Here is a 15,536-nt window from a genome sequence, read left to right on the forward strand (position 1 = left end):
AAAATTGAAAACTTTCCATTTTTTAATGGAATACTGTAATGTTTGTTATAAATAATTTATCTGTGCACTTCATTATTTTTTTTAAATTCATGTGCCCTAATAATCTTTCATCAAAAAACGTTAACCTCCCCCTCAAAATGCCTCATCTTCTCTTCCGGTCACGATCGCTATGGCGCAAGGGCGGAGCTAATTAGATGAGGGGTAAACACTGGAATAAACAACGGGGAAAAGCTAAAGATGATGCTTCACTTTATAGAAATCAGTGCATTGACCAGTGCTGATGCAAGCCATGGGGGAGTACACTACCCTTAAAAATTGAAAGGAAATTAGGATATTACCATAACATTACTCTTAGGACATCGCAAACATAAATAGGATTTGTTCAGTCATTCAGACATTCTCTCTCTCTCTCTCTCTCTCTCTCTCTCTCTCTCTCTCTCTCTCTCTCTCTCTCTCTCGCTGTTAGGTATGTTTTAGGTATGCCATTGATCGTCCTCGTCTTCCTCAATAAATAAAAAATTTCTTCATGCTAGGGTTTCGCCGGTGAATCCAGTGAAGAGAAATCCCCTCACAGCTAACCGCAGATCTGCCTCCATTTTGTTAGCAATGCCCCAACTTCCAATGATCCAATCAATTCCCCAAGGACAAATTCATGTCCTGCCCTCTCATTTCAGATGCCATTTCACTCGGATAGACATCACAGTAGAGAAAAAAAAAGACAATCACTACTTCCGTTTCATGCCAACTTTAAGTCTTTAATTATTAATTATTTGGTGCTATGGTGAAGACTAAAGCGAATATAAATATCTAAATGACTGTTTGTAAACAGAAAGTAGTGCAGCTGCTTTGTTTACAGGGTTACCAGGGTAAAGGCTGAATTTCTGCCTCCGTCAGCGCCCTCTAGTGCCGAATGTGCACTTTCATTTGACACGTCTCCTTCACTCGATCCTCCTTCTCATCTGTGCTATTTAAATTAAATCGTTGCCTTTTTAAAGGTTCAGTAATCATATGAGGCTGTATCGCTGCTTATCCATAAATAAACTGAAGAAATTAGTATTAATAATAATTAGAAATAATTTCTTATGCTACTGTATAAGTTAAGATGTTTTTTTAAGATGTGTTTTTTGTTTTTTTTTGCACTCATGCTCCTAAATACATTTTCCAGTTTGCACAGATCTATTTTTAGTTGCAAATGCGAGTGAAATGCTCACACTGTCAAGGCCTGAATAAGCCTCACGGTTGTTTTCAGCGTCAGGCTTCAGCCATTGTTTAAACTCACACTTCTCCAACCAGGAGTCCGCAAACTTACATTTCCCCTTTTCGGAGTCTGTTTCGCGACATGGAGGCCGACCTACACATCACCTAACCGTGTCTGTCACAAAATACGTGACTTCACCCATACGCTCCCCGAGCTGATCTCGCAGACTGAGCACGCCGTTGTTTTTAATAGTCATGGAGAGGAAAATAAGTATATTCATGCATACTTTTTGGAGTCTAACTTTTTGGAGAAGCTTGAACAAGATGTAATACCTCAACTAACTAACTTTTAAGGGCCTTAATTTTCCCAAAATTGATTTATCAACTTTTATTACTTTTTAAGACCCCGTGGAGACCCTGTTACATTATGAGCTCAAGATTTTATTACATTTTGAGAAAATTATTACATTATGAACATTTTATAATAATAATAATGTAATACTTACATTACATTATGTGCAGTTATTACATTATGAGTTGCTACAGGGTTCTTTATTTCCACCTTCTATTTTTCAAATCTGTAACTGTCAAAGCCATTTTTATTATTAATTTTCTGGAGCTTAACCATCCAACTACTAAGAAATTATGTGACCAGCTCTGGTCAGCTGAGGATACTTCTCACAACATTAAAGCCACTGTCTATTCTTAGCCTTAATAAACGTAATTGCTTTTACTTAAGTAAATGGATGACAAATTTTTCCTCTTTCTACTAACATCCTACATCCTCGTCTGCAGAGAGAAACTGCAAATGGATTACAGCAAAATACACATATAATCAGGGGCGCCTTAAAATAACCAGAGGCCCCTGGACTACAGCATTACATTAGCCCCCGCACCCTCCCTAGATTATTCATATTTATTTAATTTTATTTACATTTTTTTCAAAGAAAATGCAGAATTTTCAAAGGCCATCCAATATATTTTTAATGATCTGGAAAATTATTGCACAAATTTCACCATGGCACATTTTAATAATACAAAATGTATAAATATGAATAATTGTCAGGAATAGAAAGCAGATTGTCAAGCAGACGGGTGTATTCTCTTTAGACCTGCATTTATAAAACAAAGAATAGACAATTGTTAGAATAATAGCATCAAGATGATAGAACATCTTACTAAAAATGACCAATATGGTTATTAAAACACAAATCAGTACTTACCTTTATTTTTCTGAGGTGTGCCGGTGTTTTCTCCTGTTACACAATAGATGTTGAATGTGAAGCGGAATATTTTCATAAAATATATTATAATAATGCAGGTTAAACTGTACTTACTGATGAAAGTGAGTCCAGTCACCCCAAATATTTTTAGTTAGCGGGTCCTGCGCTCGGATGCAGAAAGTATATGGTTTTTTGAATTTCACATTGTAATGTGTTTCGTTGGTTTCATTTTTCTGTTTTGAGAAATTAACATCTTTAATATTTTGATGTTAGTAAACAACAACAACAGAACATAAAATATAAGGCATTAAAAATGTTGCCTTACTTCGACACGACTTCCTTTGTAGTCACAGCTATGATTGTTGGGAACCACTTTCACTTCATAGGAGAGGGGAAAGAAACTGCAGGGGAAACTCCACGTTTCAGGGGGCTGCCACTCAAATACATCGTCTTGGATCTTGGTGATACTAACTTTATCTGGCTTAACTGAGGAATTGAAATAACAATTTTAAAAGAAATCAACAGTCTAGTACAGTGGGTCTGGGACCGACGAGGGGGCCTCAAGATGATTTAAAATTGATGGCCTGAGGCTGAAATTGATTGATTGATTGATTTAATTTTGAGTGAACTATTCAATTAAAACATCTGAAATTCTGAAATGTACTTATTTTCATTTTAATTATAATTATTTTAGATATTTATTTAGACATTGACCTATTAGTTATTTTAGTTAGGAATGTCTAAATACTGAAATAAGCTTTGAAAATAAAACTATGGGGCTAGTGGGCTTTTGAATATTTTTGAGGAAATGGGGGGCTTTCGAGTCAAAGTAGTTGAGAACCAGTGGTCTAGTATCATTTAACTATTACTAACAAACTTATTTGTCATTTCTGTTAATTTTTTTCATAAACAACTTGTTCATACCCTTGTGGGAAAGAAGTGACTGCAGTAATGTCAAAATAAACTTGTACATTTTAAGCACTTATTTTGATGTGTTAACTAACATACTAAAGCACATGTAAAGTACTAATTTAGGCCTAACTGTAGTGTGTTATTTAATTTTACATTTTAAGTTATATTTGAAGTATATTTTAAATGTACTAAATTGAAACTTCATCATTACGAATGTGTAATTACAATACATTTAAATATATGACATACAAGTTTCAACAGAAATGGCATTTAAGTATATTTTAGTTTACCATAATTGCTCGTCAGTACATTCAGCGGTACACTTTAACCATATTTAATTTGAATTATGAAATTATAAATAAAAATGCACTTAAAGTCTACTCAACTTTAAATTTTAAATACATTTAAGTTAATTGTAAATAACATGCAACTCTCTGAAAACATTACATTCAGTTCACACTTATATTCTTTTAATATATATTATTTCTGTAATAAGTACTTTTTTAAAAGTATATGCCTATTTCTTTTTTACTAGGGAATTTACACACAGGCTAATGCAGGGGTTGTTATGCAGGGATGTGCACTGCATGTAGCGACCACCTGGGGGCACACAAAGCTCTTACCAATGTCTCGGATGAGGAAAGTCCTGTGGTGCTCCTCCAGCCTATACAGATTTCTGACAAACAGCGTGAGGTTGATGCTCCTAGATTCCTCGGAGTAAGGACAGTAATCCTGGTCAATACAAGTCAGCCCAGATATATCAGAGTCCAGAGTGCAGTTGATGAGACTAGAGTTTCTGTATAAAAACAAGGCCAGTTCAGCATTAATTTACTGTTTTAACATAAGCCTAATTAAATCGATTGCTTAGGCCTATACTTAATTAATCCAGAATAAAAATAATCATTAATTATTACCGGATTGCTGTGGAATATACCACAGCTCTTTGATTCCGATTCTGATGCCATTTCCAAGAACAATGAAATTGTCCATCATAGTTTCTTGCGGTGCAAGAAATGAATTCTAGGCAGAGAAAAAGTTAAGCAGTTTCATTTAAGATTAGTAGCCACAATGAGAAAAACTGATAGCTAATACTTTACATTCATATTTATATTACACAAAACATATGAAAATTTAATGAATTACAGTAGCAATAACAAAAACAGTAGGCTTAGGTGGAGAGTTTGCGACAAGTGACTTGAGTAATGAGTGAATCTCTGAATCATTGGCTCATTCGCAGATCGATTTATAATTAAGCAAGACAACACTGATGGTGAAATAAACTGGTGAAATAAAAATATCTTAATAAATATCACCATACTTCCCCAGCTACTTAATCACAGTTTATTAAGATCTTTAGATACAAACATTATGTTTAAATATACAAATGATGCATTAGCTAATTAAATATTAACTTACATGCACTTACAATTTCCAGAACATAAATATGAACATTGTATAAAGTTAGCTTCAAAATCCTTGTTTCATTATGTTAACAAATTAAATATTTTTACATATCTCTTTTTATCATTGGATAAATCAGAAAATCCTGCTAACAGTCAGAAAAAAAGTTATATAAGTTAGGCAATAATATATTAACAAACCCCTCAGTAAAAAACTTCAGAATATATAAGGATAAAACTTTAAAGTTTGGAAAATTTTGTATGCTAAAGAGGTTCTACAAATGCAAATACATAGTGTAATTAAATAAACTTGGATGTTTTCTTTCCACTAGAAGACGTTATTCAAGCAAAATAGCTAAAAATCTCAGACAAAAAAGCATGAAAAAAAAAAAAGGTTTTGCCTTAATAAATGAAACTCTTTATGAGTGACTCTGTGATTCATTAACTACAATTATTCTTACTCTGAGAAATGGCTTCTTTTGGAACAATTTTCATTGATGGAACTGTAAAATTTTCCAAAATGGAAACGTTAAGTACATTTGTCTTAAATGTAAAAATAAACTAAGGAGTTTTGGGGCGTGGAAATGTCACTACAATTACAGACCGGTGTGTAAAACTTTTGGATGTATTATAAAGATTATATGCCACAAACTTAAAATATTTAACATACTTTAAAGAATCCAGCGTTTACTTTTATCCTGATAAGCGCTCGTCGTCACAGTTGTAATCACGACTGCTTTCTTCTTTTGTGAGGGGGTATGGTGCCACGCATCTTTGTTTCCAGGCGGAACGTTAAAGAACTAGTGCTGTCAAATGATTAATCGTGATTAATCGCATCCAAAATAAAAGTTTTTGTTTACATACTGTATGTATGTGTACTGTGTATATTTATTATGTATATATAAATACACACACACATACAGTATATATTTTGAAAATATTTACATGTATATACATTTATATATTTATATTCTTATATTTTATATTATATATAAATATATTCAATATATAAACATAACATATTTTTCTTAAATGTATACATGCATGTGTTTGTAATTATATATACATAATAAATATACACAGCATACACGCATATATTATGTAACCAAAAACTTTTATTTTGGATGTGATTAATCGTGATTAATCATTTGACAGCACTATAAAGAACTCAACACACACGTCTTCTGGAAATCCTGTATAATTTAACCAATCCGATGACGACTTCAAAACTCCTGAAGTGTTTCCACTTTTGTGTGCTGCATGCATCAGACGTACAGCCAATGGTCCGTGGGTGTGACGTCTGAGGCTGAGACTATAGGTTACCCAATTCTGATGACTTTCGCTTCTGAAAACCCGGAAATGCGAAATGCCTTGAGCTTGCATGCTAGTGACAGACATCACATGACACAGCAACCAATAAATCCCCATGGAGAAGTGAATCTAGCTAGGGTAAATTTTAGCACGCCATATTCAGCTTTAATAATTACTTTAATATTACTATCTCACATACTTCTTCTTCTTCTTCTTCTTCTTCTAGATCCGTACAAATTTCGGCGCATAACTAGTCCCGCAGTTTTTGTCACAGACCCGCAAAAGAGACGTGAAATCGTGCGGCCTATTCGGGAATGGTGTGCTATGACTTTTATAAGCAATCGGGCGTACGATGTTCGCACACCGGGCGAAAAATCGGGCGAAAAATCTCATAGACAGTGCATTGCGGCCAACTTTGACGGATCGTAGCTCGTAGCGAGAAATTCGCAGAAACATGTCAATCACCACATTTGAAGAGGCTATCAGGCTGTGCGAGAACATACCCCGCAGTGTGGTATAAGTTGTACCCCTGGGGCGCCAGAGCCCCCCAAAGTTGCCCCATAGACATATTATGGTGAGGGATCACCCATGAAACAGCGTGTTTTTCCTACTATGGGAAATTAAATAGTGATTTTGTATTGAACATAAATCTGCATCACAGTATCATAGAGACATGGGGGTGGGTTCATTTTACTCAGCCAACCAATCAGACTCTCAGGATAATTGTGAATCTATCAAGCCACGCCCTAGCAACCATATAGAACACCTTAGTAACAAGCTTCATAGACTTCCATAGAAAAAGATCAAATTAATATCTTTCACCAAGTAACCTAGCAACCACATAGCAACACCCTAGCAACCATCCTGGGTACCCTAGCAATGGCCCTAGCAAACATACTGGGGACCCTAGCAACCACCCCAACTAACCTAGCAACCACATAGCAACATCCTAGCAACCACCGTGGGTACCCTAGCAACCGCTCTAACAACCACCTAGAAACACGTTAGCAACCGAGCGCCGCGTTTTGCCACTGCAAGCACCACTCACATTTTCTTCAGGAAATGTACATTCTAGTTTTAAATGTAATTTCCCAACAACAAAACTGTGGCCAGTAAAAATGTTAATTGGCCAGTGCATAGCTAATAAGAATCCCTGTCACTTAAATTTACATATATATATATTTTTTAAATGGGCCTATATTTTAGTACTTGATGTTTAGTTAAAGATTTATTTTATTTTGAATTTCGATTAAGTAAAATGATCTGCAGTAAAAATGCCTTTATATGAAGTGACGTGACGTGTGGCCAAGTATGGTGACCCATACTCAGAATTTGTGCTTGGCATTTAACCCATTCAAGTGCACACAGTAGTGAACACACACACACTATAAACACACACCCGGAGCAGTTGGCAGCTATACTGCTGTGGCACCCATGGAGCAGTTGGGGGTTCGGTGGTTTGCTCAAGGGTCTCACCTCAGTCGTGATATTGAGGGTGGAAGACTGTACATTCACTCACCCCAGCGACAAATCCTTCCGGACCTGAGACTCGAACCCGCAACCTTCAGGTTACAAATCTGACACTCTTACCATTAGACCACGACTGCCCCAAAAAAAGGTAAAAAAATTGTACTCAATTTTGTACAATTATGTTTCTCTATCAATAGTCAACAAATACTGTTGTACTATACTTTGGGACCAAAAAAAAGTTTACATGATTAGTAGGCTACATTCTAACATGAATTCTAGTGTAAGTGTGACAATCACACTTACCTGTGTCACTAGATTGTATAAGAACTCCTCCTTTAGGAAACTCAACTGGATGGACCAGTAGTAGTGTGTAATTCAGAAGATCTCTGTTTGGTCTGTGACATGTGAAGTTTCCCCCACGCAGCCCATCTATCATGACAGTGATGTGGTTTCCTGTCTCAGAGATGCTTTCCCCATCCTTCTCCCAGCAAATTTGCTCTCCTTTATATTGCTCTCCACAATGCAGCGATACCTCAAAGCTGGACAGATCTGATACCTCCAAAGCCACAACTATAACAGTAAAGCTTATTTATGAGACTCACCACTTGATTTGATAGCACAGTAAGTAAATAAATAATGTTTTCTGCAACAAGTCATTAATTTTTATTCACCTAGGATGGATTAAATTTCTCAAAAGTGACAGTAAAGACATATAAACAAAATATTTATATTTAAAATAATTGCTGTTATTTTAAACTTTCTGTTCATGATAGAATCCTGAAAGAAAAAAAAAATGTCCTGTGAAATACACAGGAATAAATCCTGTGCATTTATTTTATAATATGTGGAGTTTGCTGTTTTATTTCCTGGTTTAGCCAAGTGGGAATGGCCTTCAAAGGAAGCGTAAACTGGAAGGGGTATGCTAATTTGAGCTAGTTATGGAAATATTAAGTGCAAATGTCTTCATTTTATCCATTCTTTTTATTCTATTCATTGATTTGTTTTAACTCTTGTTTTCAATTATGTTTTTATGTATTTATTGATGTAGTGAGGCAAGAGTTGATTTTAATAATGGCAAAATGGGAAAACATGCATTTAAGATGTCATGAGGATATTGTATGCCGTGTCTGGAAGATAGTGAACAGATTGTGTTTGAGAGTATAAAGAAAATAGTTTACGAAGTAAACTCCATCCTCAGTTGTTGTAGAGGAGATTTGGTGCTGTTTTTAGAATGGTCAACAGTTTTAGACTGTTTTTATTGTTTTTATTACTGTGTTGCTTTTAAACACTATCTATTTATTTATTAACACATTTTACACACATACTTTTGAAATAAACTTTGTTTCTGATTTTATACTAGAGTGATTTTTCTTGTTACTGTTTGGGACCCTTATCACACACATGGTTTCCACAAAAATGTTAAGCTACACAACTTTATTTCAACACTTAAATGTTTCTTAAGCAACAAATCATTGATATTACTATGATTCTGAAGGATCATGAAACCTTGAAGATTGGAGTAATAGCTATCTTATAAAGTATATTGTCTTTACTGTCAGTTTACTGCATATATATATATATATATATACATATACAGTACAGACCAAAAGTTTGGAAACATTACTATTTTTAATGTTTTTGAAAGAAGTTTCTTCTGCTCATCAAGCCTGCATTTATTTGATCAAAAATACAGAAAAAACAGTAATATTGTGAAATATTATTACAACTTAAAATAATAATTTTCTATTTGAATATACTTTAAAAAAATAATTTATTCATGTGATGCAAAGCTGGATTTTCAGCATCATTATTCCAGCCTTCAGTGTCACATGTAACATCCAGTCTATCACATGATCATTTAGAAATCATTCTAATATTCTGATTTATTGGTGTTGGAAACAGTCCTGCTGTCTAATATATTTGATGAATAAAAGGTTAAAAAGAACTGCATTTATTCAAAATAAAAAAATAAATCTAATAATATATATTCTAATAATATATTTTCTTTACTATGACTTTTTATCAATTTAACACATCCTTGCTGAATAAAAGTATCGATTTTATTTAAAAGAAAGAAAGAAAAAAAAAATAACTGACCCCAAATTACTGACCAGTAGTGTATATTGTTATTACAAAATATTTGTATTTTAAAAATATAGCTGCTTCTTCTTTTTTTTTTTTTTTTTTTTTTTTTTTTTTACTTTTTATTCATCAAAGTATCCTAAATGTTCTGAAAAAATATTAAGCAGCAGAACTGTTTCCAACTTTGATAATGAATCATCATATTAGAATGATTTCTAAAGGATCATGTGATAATGATCCTAAATATTCAGTTTTGCATCACAGAAATAAATGATAATTTAAAGTATAATACATTTAAAAACAATTATTTTAAATTGTAATAATATATCACAATATTACATTTTTTCTGTATTTTTGATCAAATAAATGCAGGCTTGATGAGCAGAAAAACTTCTTTCAAAAAACATTAAAAAATAGTCATGTTTTCCAAAACTTTGGTCTGTACTGTATATATATATATATATATATTATATATATATTAGATATATATATATAGAGATATACTTCTTTCAAAAAACATTAAAAATAGTATATAGCATTGTTTAAAAACCAGTTACAGATACCAATAAATGGGATTTAAGCAATAGTCACCATTTGGCTTTATGAACCTCAGTGAAGTGCTGCCTGCCAACTGAAGGACAGCTTGAAGAATAACAAAGACAATCTTGTTCATCTAAAGTAAAGTAAAAATGGTGATATTAACAACTGTTATTAAATAAAAGTAAATTAAACAAATTATAGTATTACTATGTAGAAATATTTAATAAACATTCATTTTAAATATTATATATATTTCAAATATATATACTACTTCATTATGATAGACACTTTCTCTTGAATCTTACCTTAATAACTTAATGAGTTGTGGTGACTCTCTCCTCTTCCCTTTCACTGAAGTAGTATTGAACCTGAGCAACATTTATATATGTATGTAATACAGAAGTGTGAATTTCCAGCAAGCAGAAGTATCAAGTTCTAAACAAAGGGACATGGAAACAAATGTGTAGCCAGTTTTCATTTGGGATTTCCATGAGCTGTGTAAGGGGCTTTAACAAGAGCAATTGCGCATGAGAATGTACAGGTCATCCCTTACAATTAAATCATTTTCTCTGAGTGAAATACATATTGGTAGTTTCTTTTTTTCTTTCTTTCTTTTTTTTTGTGATTCATGTTTTGAATGTGGTTATGTTACTTTTTTTGTTTGTTGTTTTTGCAATTTTGTTTTCAGTCACAAATCCCCATATATTGCAGATCGAAAGTTTCTCATCTAGGTTTCATTTATTTGATCAAAAATAAAGAAAAAAATTGTAGAAAAATGTAGCTTTGCATAACAGGAATGAATTATATTTTGAAGTGTGTTAAATTAGAAAAGCATTATTTTAAATTCAAATATTTAGGTGGTAGTGGCACTTGTACATTATGCCACAATCACTGTCCTGGTATGAGTTACACATTCTAGGGAAAAATTGCTGAACACAAGAGAAAGTGCACACCTTTATCATCATAGTGTTTAACCACAAACCAAACCAACAGAATTAACGGGAATTCCAAGATACTCAATACCATGAATATACGACAATGAAAATGCATAACATGACAAAGCCACTATTAAACTAAAGCCACAAAACCCATGTGTATTTTTATGACATGATTAAATAGGACTAACTAGATTTAAAATAGTTATAGTGGAATAGTCATGGTGGTAAATAAACTTAAAGGGTAAACCGCTTAATGTGAGCATGAAGATTACCACAAACTCACAAATTTTGCAGAGTAATCACAGTTACTCTAACAACTACCCATTCAGATCCTTCAAGTCATTCAAGTCAATGTTCAAGTCAGTCAGTCACTGTGTTATATCGATAAATTACTGAAAATTAAGTGTCTTTTAGGACTCCAAACACGTGAAACACTTGTATTTGTATTGGCTTCTATATACAGGCCACCAGGGCACCATACAGACTTTATTAAAGAATTCATAGATTTTTTATCCGAGTTAGTTCTAGCTGCAGATAAAGTTTTAATTGTTGGTGACTTTAATATCCATGTTGATAATGAAAAAGATGCATTGGGATCAGCATTCATAAACATTCTGATCTCTGTAGGGGTTAGACAACAAGTGTCAGGGCCTACTCATTGTCAAAATCATACTGTAGATTTAATACTGTCACATGGAATTGATGTTGATGGTGTTGAAATTATGCAGCCAAGCGATGATATCTCAGATCATTTTCTAGTTTTGTGCAAACTTCATATAGCTAAAACTGTACTACTCCTTGTTACAAATATGGTAGAACCATGACTTCTACCACAAAAGACTGCTTTGTAAGTAATCTTCCTGATTTATCTCAATTCCTCAGCATATCCAATACCTCAGAACAACTTGATGATGTACAGTAACAGAAACTCTGGACTCTCTCTTTTCTAGCATTTTAGACACGGTTGCTCCTTTATGCTTAAGGAAGATTAAGGAGAACAGCCTTACACCGTGGTATAATGAGCCACTCACACACTAAAGAGAGCGGCCCAGAAAATGGAGCGCATTTGGAGAAAAACAAAACTAGAGGTATTTCGTATTGCTTGGTGGGAAAGAACCCTATCCTACAGAATAGCATTACAAACTGATAGATCTGATTACTTTCCGTCTCTTTTAGAAGAAAACAAACATAACCACAGGTATTTATTCAATTATTCAAAATTAATGAAAAATAAAGCATCAACAGGTGTTGACATTTCCCAACAGCACAGCAGTAATGACTTTATGAACTACTTTACTTCCAAGATTAATACTATTAGAGATAAAATTGTAACCATGCAGCCGTCAGCTACAGTATCTCATCAGTGTGCTATAGGAACAAGGAACTACTATACAAGAGGAAGAACTGTATAAACTTGTTAAATCATCTAAACCAACATGTATGTTAGACCCTATTCCATCTAAGCTCCTAAAAGTGGTGCTTCCAGGAGTCATAGATCCTCTTCTGACTATTATTAATTTGTCATTGTCATTGGGATATGTCCCCAAAACCTTCAACTGGCTATTATTAAGCCTCTCATCAAAAAAAAAAAAAATAATAAAATAAAATAAAAAACACATCTTGGTTAATTACTAGTTAATAACAGACTGATCTCAAATCTCCTTTTTCTGTCCAAGATAATAGAAAAGGTAGTTTCCTCACAATTATATTCCTGCTTAGAGAAAAATGGTATCTGTGAGGATTTCTAGTCAGGATTTAGACCGAATCATAGTACTGAGACTGCTCTCATAAGAGTTACAAATGACCTGCTCTTATCATCGGATAGTGATTGTATCTCTCTATTAGTGCTACTGGATCTTAGCGCTGCATTCAACAATATTGACCACAACATTCTTTTGAATAGACTAGAAAATGTTGTATCAACATCAATTCGTAGCAGTGAATGAAGAGGTATCATATCGATCACATACCGAAGTGCAGTATGGAGTACCTCAAGGCTCAGTACTAGGGCGATTACTTTTCACGCTTTACATGTTACCCTTGGGAGATATTACCAGGAAACATGGTGTTAGCTTTCACTGTTATGCTGATGATGCTGAGCTCATGGTCATGAAGATGGTATTTCTTCATAGCCCGGCGAAACATACCAATTTTAAAAACTAAAGGAATGCATAGTCAGTTTAATAGATAACAAGTAATTTCTTACTGCTAAATTATGAAAAAAAAATAGAAGTGTTGATTATAGGACCTAAAAACTCTGCATGTAATAACCTAGAACACCGTCTAACACTTGATGGCTGCTCTGTCAGTTCTTCTTTATCAGTTAGGAACCCAGGTGTACTATTTGATAGCAATCTTTCTTTTGAAAGCCACATTTCTAGCATTTGTAAAACTGCATTTTTCCAGCTCAAAAATATATCAATGTCAAATGCAGAAATGTTAATTCATGCGTTCATGACCTCAAGGTTAGATTATTGTAAGGCTTTATTGGGTGGTTGTTCTGCATGCTTAATAAACAAACTCCAGCTGGTCCAAAATGCAGCAGCTAGAGTTCTTACTAGAACCAGAAAGTATGACCATATTAGCCTGGTTCTGTCAACACTGCACTGGCTCCCTATTAAACATTGTACTAATTTTAAAATCTTGCTTATTACTTAGAAAGCCCTGAATGGTTTTGCACCTCAGTATTTAAACAAGCTCTTATTGCATTATAGTCCTCCACGTCCGCTGTGTTCTCAAAACTCGATAATACCTAATATATCAAAATCAACTGTGGGCGGCACATCCTTTTCCTATTTAGTGCCCAAACTCTGGAATAACCTACCTAACATTGTTCGGGAGGAAGACACACCCTGTCAGTTTAAATCTAGATTAAAGACCCATCTCTTTAGCCTGGCTTACACACAACACACCAACACATTTCTAATATTCAAATCCATTAAAATATTTTAAGGCTGCATTAATTAGGACAACCGGAACCGGGAACACTTCCCATAACACCCAATGTACTTGCTACATCGTTAGAAGAATGGCATCTACGCTAATATTAGTCTGTTTCTTTCTTATTCCGAGGTCACCATAGCCAACAGATCCAGTCTGAATCCAGATCAGATGGTTACTGCAGTCACCCGAGCTTAATAAACAAACTCCAGCTGGTGCAAAATGCAGCAGCAACAATTCTCAATATAACTAAAAATCATATTAGCCTATATATGATCATATTATCATATTATGATCATGTGATCACATTAACCCGGTTCTGTCAACACTGCACTGGCTCAATATTAAAAATTTTATATACATTTTTATAATTATGCTAATACTTATAAAAGTCCTGAATGGTTTAGCTCCTAAGTACTTGAGCAAGCTCATATCGCATTATTGATTTCACATCTAGTCAAGTCAAGTCACCTTTATTTATATAGCGCTTTTAACAATACAGATTGTGGCAAAGCAACTGTACAGTATTAATTAGGAAAATAGTGTGTCAGTAATGCAAAATGACAATAGTAAACACTCAATTTTCAGTTAAAGGCAGTTCATCATTGAATTCAGTGATGTAATCATCCAGCTCAGCTCAGTTCAGTTTAAATAATATCTGTCCAATCAAGTCAACCATATCGCTGTAAATGAAGTGTCCCCAACTAAGCAAGTCAGAGGTGACAGCGGCAAGGAACCAAAACTCCATCAGTGACAGAATGGAGAAAAAACCTTGGGAGAAACCAGGCTCAGTCGGTGGGCCAGTTCTCCTCTGGCCAGGTGAAACCAGTAGTTCAATTCCAGGCTGCAGCAAAGTCACATTGTGCAGAGGACTCAACTGGTTCCTGTAGTCTTGTCCCAGTGGCCATCTAGGAGACAAGGTCTTCACTAGGGACCAGGACAACTAGATGAGCCCCAGAGCCAGATCCCTAGTGAAGACCTTGTCTCCTAGATGGCCACTGGGACAAGACTACAGGAACCAGTTGAGTCCTCTGCACAATGTGACTTTGCTGCAGCCTGGAATTGAACTACTGGTTTCACCTGGCCAGAGGAGAACTGGCCCACCGACTGAGCCTGGTTTCTCCCAAGGTTTTTTCTCCATTCTGTTACTGATGGAGTTTTGGTTCCTTGCCGCTGTCACCTCTGACTTGCTTAGTTGGGGACACTTCATTTACAGCGATATGGTTGACTTGATTGGACAGATATTATTTAAACTGAACTGAGCTGAGCTGGATGATTACATCACTGAATTCAATGATGAACTGCCTTTAACTGAAAATTGAGTGTTTACTATTGTCATTTTGCATTACTGACACACTATTTTCCTAATTAATACTGTACAGTTGCTTTGCCACAATCTGTATTGTTAAAAGCGCTATATAAATAAAGGTGACTTGACTTGACTAGATGTGAAATCAATAATGCGATATGAGCTTGCTCAAGTACTTAGGAGCTAAACCATTCAGGACTTTATAAGTAATTAG

At 34.4% G+C, this 15,536-nt stretch overlaps 1 protein-coding gene across 1 annotated transcript; it reads right to left on the reverse strand.

The window, feature by feature from the left end:
- Positions 1-2,155: 2,155 nt before the first annotated feature.
- On the reverse strand, positions 2,156-10,525 carry il12bb (interleukin 12B, b). The gene is made up of 9 exons (XM_042711197.1): positions 10,441-10,525; positions 10,187-10,268; positions 7,817-8,083; positions 4,247-4,352; positions 3,956-4,128; positions 2,746-2,906; positions 2,535-2,653; positions 2,421-2,453; positions 2,156-2,309 (listed from the first exon to the last, which is right to left on the reverse strand). Exons 2-8 carry the CDS (start codon positions 10,266-10,268, stop codon positions 2,423-2,425), a joined length of 939 nt encoding a protein of 312 aa, XP_042567131.1. The 5' UTR covers positions 10,441-10,525; the 3' UTR covers positions 2,156-2,309; positions 2,421-2,422.
- Positions 10,526-15,536: the final 5,011 nt, after the last annotated feature.

This window comes from Cyprinus carpio, chromosome A21 (genome assembly GCF_018340385.1).
Source record: "Cyprinus carpio isolate SPL01 chromosome A21, ASM1834038v1, whole genome shotgun sequence".
Taxonomy (NCBI): Eukaryota; Metazoa; Chordata; class Actinopteri; order Cypriniformes; family Cyprinidae; genus Cyprinus; species Cyprinus carpio.